The sequence below is a fragment of the Balaenoptera ricei genome, chromosome 12 (assembly GCF_028023285.1).
Source record: "Balaenoptera ricei isolate mBalRic1 chromosome 12, mBalRic1.hap2, whole genome shotgun sequence".
Lineage (NCBI taxonomy): Eukaryota > Metazoa > Chordata > Mammalia > Artiodactyla > Balaenopteridae > Balaenoptera > Balaenoptera ricei.
The window spans coordinates 17,237,979-17,247,050 of NC_082650.1; the positions used below are offsets into that span (position 1 = coordinate 17,237,979).

The following is a 9,072-nucleotide window of genomic DNA, read 5'->3' on the forward strand; positions in this document are numbered from 1 at the left end:
AATATTCATACATTAGAGCTAAATGCAAAGTGTTTACTATTCAGTCATCCATAACTGTAAGACCCCCAAGATTCTTTTAAAGAGGTCTTTGTGTTCAATCATTAGGAATTTATTTAGCTTTTACTCTATACCCAGATACTGTACTTAAAATTCAAAATGAAAAAGACAACTTAATTCAAAAATGGGCAAAGGGTGTGAATAGACATTTTTCCAAAGAAGATATATGAACGGCCAACAAGCACAGGAAAAGATATCCAACATCACTAATCATTAGGAAAATGAAAAAAAAAAAAAAAAAAAAAAGCCACAATATGATGCCACTTCACATCCATTAGGATGTTTACAATCAAAATAATGAAAAATAACAAGTGTTGGTGAGGTTGTAGAGAAACTGGAAGTCTCATACATTGTTGGTGGGGATGTGCAGTGGTGCAGCCACCGTGGAAAACAGCTCGGCAGTTCCTCAATAAATTAAACATGGAATTACCATATGACCTAGCAATTCACTCCTGAGTATATACCTAAAAGAACAGAAAATACGTGTACATACAAAAACTTACACACAAAAGTTCACAGCAGCACTATGCACAATAGCCAAAAGATAGAAACAACTGAAATGAGAAACAGATAAATGGATAAACAAAATGTGGTATATCCATACAATGGAATATTATTCAGCCATAAAAATGAATGAAGTACTGATACATGCTACAATATGAATGAACCTTGAAAACAATGTTCTAAGTAAAAGAAGCCAGTCACGAAAGGCCACATATTATATGATTTCATTTCTATGAAATGTCCAAAAGAGGCAAATCTATAGAGACTGAAAATAGATTAGTTCCTAGGGCTTGGGGAGACGGAGGAATAGTGAAGGGATAACTAAGGGGAACGAGGTTTCTCTTTCTGGTGATGAAAATGTTCTAGAAGTGACTATCGTAATGGTTTCCCTTATCTAGGTATATACTAAGAACAATTAAAAGCTATTAAACTATTAAAAACTTTAAGTGGGTGAACTGTATGGTTTGTGAATTATCGCTCAATGAAGCTATTTTAAAAATTAATAGCATACACTGAAATGTGCTTTGTTTGGAACGTTCTTGCACAATAGTTGCTACATTCTTTTGACTTTTGCAACTAAGAATTTTTGGTGAAATGCTAGTGTTTCTGTCCCCATTTCTGACAAATAAAAGGATTTATGTATATCACTGTTTGCTTAAAGTTGAGTTTCTATAATAAAAATAAATATAGGTAAGACAAAATTTATTTGTGGTCAAGTCTCATTTCTTTCCAAAAAAAAAAAGCAAGTTACAATTCCTAATCATTCTAGCAGCTACAGTTGTCAAATAAGATACCTTTTCACTGTCCATCACTGACCCCTTCAGTACAGCTGTAAGGCAAGCTACAGTTTCTACTCCTGCAGCTTCCCTGTAGGGAAGCAAAAGATACTCTTTCTTTGGGGACTCAAAAAACTTCAGCACTTTCATTCTAGTTTCTCAAATACAAAACCAACTAGTGTTTTAAACCTGGACTGATGACAGGGAATTTGAAGAAAGACAGTATCCAGATAATGCATATTTATCTGTATTTTAAAACAATTCATACTGAGACGAGTCTACGTTAACAGTTTACAAGACAGAATGTTTTTCACTATTCATGCTGTGTGTTTACAGAACAGTCTGCCATAGTTGAATTCCATTTTCTGTCTTCTTCTAATACAGTGCTACTGTGTCCCCAACCAACCCTATAAGATAAATTTGCAGCTATGAACAAGAATGTCATTTTCTTTTTATGTCAACAATTTCTATTGATAACATCATATTTTATGCATTCATTTCCTAGATTGCTGTCTGGGGCCTGGAGTACTATATTTAAACCATGTGTGATGTGCAGAAGGAAAATTAATTTGACTTTTAAGGTTTAGAGAAACTATTTTGTAACAGGTCTGGACCTCAATTTTCACATTTTCCTTTAAATTCATTTAAACTCAGAGAACTTCAAGTTCAATAAAGTTACATCTTTTTCTTTCATTTTTGACTCAAAATTGCCATGCTCATATATAATATACATATCAAGATTAGCAATTCTGAAAACTAAAGTAATATATCTCCATTTTAAATAGTATAAGTTAAAAATGGAAAGGAAAGCCTATCAACTTGAGATCAATCCAACAGACTTAGTCCCCATAAAGGCTAAGTCACATACCCAAGTCTTGATAATAAATCATCAGAGTTTGCCGGTTGTACAGGATCAGTAGTAAGCCATCTGACTTATTCGGTTTACATCGATGTAACGAGTGTTATTGCAAGTTTTTGATATTTCCACAGCTCATAAGTAATGAGGCTACTGGCAGAGGCTGCGTCATAATCTAATTTCTGCGGGAGATTTTATTTGATTTTGGTTGGTTTTCCATAGCAAGTCAAAGTCTGAATGCCACTTCAAAATAAATGAAATAATTTCACTGAACTGGAAAGACTATGGTCTCCAAGTTAAGTATAGCAATTTGCTCTATTCATCTATTTATCCCATTGTGTGTTTTATGCTCTCCTCTCTCCACCCATTTCAAGGAGGAAAAGAATCAAGACAAGAGTTATGCCTGCATAATTTTCCTCTCCCTGACTTACTTACTTTCCTTTTTGTTTTTAATAAATCTGTTGCAGCAAAAAGCATCTTTAAAAAGAACAGACTTTGCCCTTCCCCAAACTAACTAGAAAAAAGAAGCTGTCTGACCCCAGTTCCTGTGAGAAGAAAAAGCATCATTACTGACTCTTTTCCCTTTTTTCTCCACACTATGCTTTCTGGTTGCCCCCCTTCACCTCATTCTGTGCATCTTCTAACCTCAGAAACTCGAAAGCCAGCTGGGGCTGCAGCTGTTGGCTGGTCCTTCCCTTGAAACAATGGGGCGTAAGCAGCAAAGCAGATGCATTTTTAAAAGCTGAAGTTTAAAAAATGAAACCATGTCCATCACTTTTCAAATATTTTATAAATCTCTTCTCTCTCTCATCCCCCCTCTTTCTCTCAAATACATAGGAAACTTTGTGAAAGCAATGTTTGACTCTAGAGCAATGTTCTTGAACTTAAGCAGGCATCAGAATCACCTGGAAGACTTGCTAAAATGGATTCCTGGGTCCCACACCCAGACTCTTTCATTCCATAGGTCTGGGATGAGACCTGAGAATCTGCTCTTGTAAGAAGTGTCCAGGTGATGCTGGCTGACGCTGCAGGTCCAGGGACGGCACATTGAGAACTACTGGCCCAGACAGAGAACGACCGCTAAAGAAAGAGAGAAAGAAATTAGGAATTTAAGATTTAATTTGATTCCAATTCACATCACCTCCAGTTGTGTGGCTCTGGGAGAGTTCAGTTGCCTAGCACATGGAAGCAGCGTCACGGAGATGAATACAGGAAGGTGGAGTTAAGAGCAGGCCAGCTGCTTGAATTATTTCCCTTCTCTGTTGGCCCCTCAAGATTCTCAGAGTAAAAGTATCAAGAAAAGGAAAGTGAAATTATGGAAATAAAAATGATCACTTTTTGCCAGTTAGCCCTTTAGAGTTCCACTCGCATCTTGGCTCTATTTCCTTTTTCTCTCAAACTGCTTGTAGTGCTAATGCAATGGGCACTTGATTCAGCCAGATGTGCGTTCAAATCTTGCCTTACTTACTATGCGTCCTTCAGCAAGTCGGTGAACTTCTTTGCCCTCCCTTCTCCCGTATCAAAAATGGGAATAACAGCTGCACCTACCTATGATATTGCTGTGCTAATACAATTTCATTCTACATGTGCACTGATTGGCACATACCCAATAAATGTTAGCTTCTATCATAAATGGTCCTTTTTTTTTCCTGTGAGAATACTCAATATGTTAAATATCACACTACCTATTTGATACAATAGGTGCAGTCATCACTTTGACGAATATTTATTTACTAGCTACTATGTCAGATGTAATATATTATACAAGTATATTAAAAATAATATCCTGTCAAGACAAATATTGCTATAAATATTATTTTGATTTGGAAAATTTTGACTTTATATGAACTTATATTTAAGAAAAATACTTGCCTCCAAAATTGGCTACCTAGGAAAATTGAGAGGATGTGTTTACTAACCACAATTTTGTTTTCACAGACACTAAAATAATAGAATGGAGGAAACAAGGGGAGAGTAATTCTGCAGATACCTTGGCCTTATTTTATTAAGGGTATATTTTAGATCCTCTTAAAGACCACAAGCCTGCTTTTCCTGAAAATCATTATGTTTACATAACAAAACAACAGGGAACAAATTTGGCCAAGGGTATCCTATTTTCAGTTCACAATGATGTCATTTTTTAACCTGTTACATCAGTCAGAAACTCAATGATGAGTTAGTAATAGGAGCAATATTCCATCCTTCAGTTCTTCCTGGTTCCCTGAGTGAATGCTGTGAATTCACCCTTCCACCAAATAAGCCCCCAAATTTATCAGGCCTCATTTTTTGAAATATATAATGAAAGCACACTAAATTCTGGATACCACACGTATTTGGCTGAATTTTCAAGAGGTTAACATGCTAGATGCTGCGGTTTCCTGATTTTAGCCTCACTACATGCCTTTGCTCCTTCCTCCTCCCAGGCTCCCCAGCCCCAAGAAGGGTATCAGAACCGTAACATTTTAAGAGCTGGGTGGAGGTGTCAGAGACAATCTGGTCCCGCCCAGAATTTTACCTATGGAAAAGCCGAGGCCCATGTGGTTCCAGCGCCCCGCCCAAAGCCAAGTGCTCCTGAGGACACCACAGATGTCTTCCTTCCCTATCCACTGTACTTTCCCTACATCACTTGCCTGCATATTTTGCTTTAAAAGAACCTCACCAAAGAATTCATTATCAGAGTTTATGGAGAAAGGCCCCTGAGCTTCCAAATCACTTCCCTCTCCATGCCAGTTAACAGTGATTGTCGGTAATCATAACAATTGTGACCTGTGTGGTACTAGCAGGAATCGGAGAGCCTATGAGGCTGTGAGACTTCCAAACACAGAACTCGAAAGAAGAGAGTTGACTCCTTAGCAAAAGTGCGTATTACCCCAAATCCTCTAAGAAACCAGATATGTTTGGAAATCTACTTGGGCAATATTTTCCTTTAATTTTCCCTAAAGCATCTTAGAAAAACCGTAGTTCCCCAAAGTTTCTACTGAAAAAGAAGTGTAACTTTTAAAATCTGAGCTTCTCTACGTGGAAAAAAACATTATTTTATCTGCGTGTACATCTGAAAACGCTCTAACACATTTGTCACTTTGCTGAAGTGGTTTTTTTCCTTCGAAAACGATCTACTATCCAGACCTGTGGTTTCTGCGACGAAGGAATTTCTGTGGGTGAGGGTGGCAGCCTCCCGCCGCCGTAGTCGTGTGGCCCATTACGGTTCCAGCGCTCCGGGGGCTTCCCTTTGCGCCTTCGCTCCCGTCACGAAGATGCCGAAGTTTGCCGGGGGCTTAGGTTTATCCCCTTGGACGTTTGCGATTAGCTGGATCCCTCCCAGCCTCTCCCCCCCGCCCCCGCCCCCGCCCCGGCCCCCGCCAGACCTCTTCTGGCCACAGACTTGTGAGAGATGTGCATCCTCCCTTAGCCAAGGCGCGCGCCGGGGACCTCGGGGTACGCTCGCTGGGCCCTGGCACCGCTCTCCCCGCGCCCGGACCACCGAGCTGCGGGTCACGCCCTCTCTCTGGAGACGCTCTTTTCTCTCTTCGCACACTCCTTCCTTACCTCTGCTAAAATAGGCGACCTCGCTCCTAATAAACCAGGCACAACCCGCCCCCCATCCCAAAAGTTCAGACTTGAGACACAGCGCTGAGGATCGTTCAGTCGAAGGAGGCGACACTGCTGGCCAGAGTGACTCGCGCCCCGGACCCCGGCTCCCCGCGTCTCACTCGCTGAGGACAGTGGGGTGGGCAGGGGGTGCCCCAAGCACAAGGCAGCTCAGGGACAGCGTGGAGCCTGAAAACTGCTCCTGGGCCACCCAGGCCAGGGGGCAGGAGCTCTTGCGGGGCACAATTCACAGAACGGGCCGTGGGGAGGGGCCAATCCCACCCGCGCGACCCCGAGCGCCGGACAGGACGGGACTGTGGTCGCTATTGCCATGGACGGGCTGTCGCTGCCCCTCGCCTCTCCCCACTCTGCCAGGCTTGAATATACACACACTCGTACACACTCACACGCCTTCACTCCGCCCAGACGGGGTGGCGGAGGCGGGGGAAGGTATGCAGCGCCCAGCCCCGGGGTACCTGCCCGGCACATCAACCCCGCGGCGCCCCCGCCTAGGCGCAGACAGACGGACGCGCTGGAGGCAGCAGCCGCTCGGGGCCGCCGCACCGATGCTCGCCGGCGCCCCACCTGGGGAGCCTCGGGGAGGCGGCGGCGGGGGCAGCTCCAAAGTGCCCGGCGCGCCCCTCTCCCCTGCACAACTTCGAGCGGCGCGCGCCGCCCTCGCTCCCGTCTCCCTTCCTTACCCAAATACTGCCGCAGGTCGAGCAGGAAGCGCGGGGGTCCCCCGCCGAGCTGATAGAAGAGGGAGCCCAGGCAGAAGACCAGCAGGGTGGCCATGCAGAAACCGTAGTCCCGGAGGGAGAAGCGCAGGAGAGGCAGCAGGGAGACCCGGCGCTTCCAGCTGCCCAGGCCGGGAGGGGCGCCCCCCAGAGGGGCCCCATGGGGCCAGGAATCCGCGCCGCTGCCGGGATGCTGCTGCTGCTGCTTCTTCTTCATCGCCTGCTCCGCCGCCTTGCACAGCCTGCCCGCGCCAGGAAAAGGTCACCCATCCGCCTGCGAGGAGGAGAGCCTGGCCGGCCGGCTGCACATGGACAGGGCCGCGCCGAGGGCAGCCCGGGTGGGGGCGGGGAGGGGCCGAAGTTGCCGGGCTCAGGAGACTTTCCTCGGCATGGTCCCCGCCGCCGCGGCCCGAGCGGCCGAGGTGCCCGGCCCCGGCTCGGCGGCGCTGCCCGCGCCCGGCCCGCGCCCGCTAGCGCCCCCGTGCCCCGCGCCCCGCCGCGCCTCGGGCTCGCTCGCGGCCGCCGGGGCTCGCCTCCAGCGCCAGCGTGGACCCCCCGGCTTTGTGTCTGTCGGTCTCGGCGTGTTTTGTCCGGGTTCAGGCTCCTCTAAAAAACGGCAGGGAGGAACGGGAGGCGGACACCATCCCCTCGCTCCACCTCCTTGACAGGGGTTTTCCTCCCTCTCCTCCCCTTTCTCCCTCCGGCTCTTCCCTCCCTCTCTCGGCTCGGGTCTCCGGGTTTCTCTCGGGTGTCACGTTACTGCCTCTGCCTGGAGCGGGGGAGGGGGGGAAGGGGGGGCGGCGATTATTCGCAACAAGGAAGAAAGTTTCTGGGTTTTTTTTCCTTCCCCCTTTCTCTACAATCTGGCCTCAGTTCCTGCGCCACCAGCGACCTCTTGGGGGCCCCGCTGACTTCCCTCTCGTAAACAGTCACCGGCAGGAAGAAACACGACTTCTTTTAGTACTATATGGTTTTTGGTTTTTGTTTTTCTCATTTCAGAAACTTGATTCTCCTTCTGTATCCCGAGCTGCTTACAAAAGGCCGATGAAAGGTACTTGGAGATAGGTTCAAGACTTTGCTGAGATGGTAGAAGAGCAAGTGGTGTAAATTATAATTAAAACATGACTGCGTAGGGCCAGGCTCATCGCCCCAACTCCTGGAAGAGAAACAGAGGAGGACGCTCGCTTCTTGCTCGCCTTCGCTCTACAGCTGCTCATCCACGAAGCGACCAGAAAGGCAAGGGGGGAGAGGAGGGGTGTCATAGGGCGGACTCAAGGAGGTCTTTCCTCTAGCAGATATGAAGAGGAAAGAGCCCTTACATACCCATTTCATCGCTGCCTCCCTTCCTTCCAAGGGAAGTTTCTGGACCTGAAAGAGCACCTTCGGGGCAGGAAAGCTGCATCAAACACAGATCCTCTGGCGAGGGTGGGTGATGCACAGAAAGGGCTGCTCTCATCAGCCACACTTTCAGTAAGAATAATTCATTGCTAGATATAGAAGCTGTGCCACCTGAGACTTAAGTGACTTGCCCAAGGTCACGGAGATACCAGGAGTCGAGTTGCATGCCACGCTCAAACCTGTTTGACGCTCAGGCCCACTATAATAACCACTGCATGGTACTATCTCCCAGGCAGGGTGCTTTTCCTAATAACTTGCACGGTGACTGGAGGATGGGATACACGCATTTAGCCCAGGCCACTTTGAGAAACAGAAATGGAAATTTCAGGCTCCTTGTGCCTGCCTCTCACCTCTGGTTTCCTATTCACTCTGTACATTCCAGTGACTGACAACCGATTAAAGGAAGAACCAGGAGCCAGGGACATCTATGATTCCAAGACTGTTTTCCTGAAAACCTTTATAAAGTTCGGTATCTGAGAAAGTTTCTATGGAAAATCAGGGAGTAAAATCTTGAGATCAAGAGTTTACAATTTAAGAATAATACAGTTTAACCGTCATCCAGACGTGAGTATCTCTGATTCCCGAAGAAGACACATAGATCATAAACTGGAGACAGTTGTGGATGAGGTGAGTGGTGTCACACACATCTACACACACATACTCTACTTCCCAATTTTATGTTGTCCTGGCCCACTTTCTCATGCATGGGAAGGCTGCTTTGAGGCGGAAAGAAAAGGGAAGTCCCTGTGTTCTAGCACAGAAAATCCTAAAATAAAGTGTTAATGGTTTGTTTCACATTGATTCCATGAATCAGAGATTTATTTGGATTAATATGCACATTTTACAAATGTGAGTGCCCCTGAGAGAATTAAGCCAATCAGGCATTGCCCACTAATGTGATTTACTTTAATCAGCACGCTGAGTAGCTGAGAATAGGCTCCCAATTAATAATTTTTGAGTTAATGATGAGGGACTAGGAGATGGGAGGAGCAAAGCAATTTGCATAATGTTTCAGAGACCACCTGTGACAAATTGGACCCGTACCTGAGGCCTGGCCCTATCATCTGGATGTTTTTCATTAGATGTAGGATAATGTGCAAGATCCTCTGTGCTCACGAGACCCCCAGGGTCTAGAAACTTCTCTCACAGAATGAGT

General features: G+C 45.9%; 1 protein-coding gene across 2 annotated transcripts in view; it reads right to left on the reverse strand.

Moving 5' to 3' along the window:
• Nucleotides 1-6,965, reverse strand: part of UST (uronyl 2-sulfotransferase) — a 287,679-nt gene extending 280,714 nt beyond the window's left edge. For both annotated transcript variants that reach the window (XM_059941026.1, XM_059941027.1), the window contains exon 1: nt 6,483-6,965. In XM_059941026.1, coding sequence (XP_059797009.1) covers nt 6,483-6,735 — 253 coding nt within the window. In that variant the 5' untranslated portion in view covers nt 6,736-6,965. The remainder of the gene's footprint in view (nt 1-6,482) is intronic.
• Nucleotides 6,966-9,072: the final 2,107 nt, after the last annotated feature.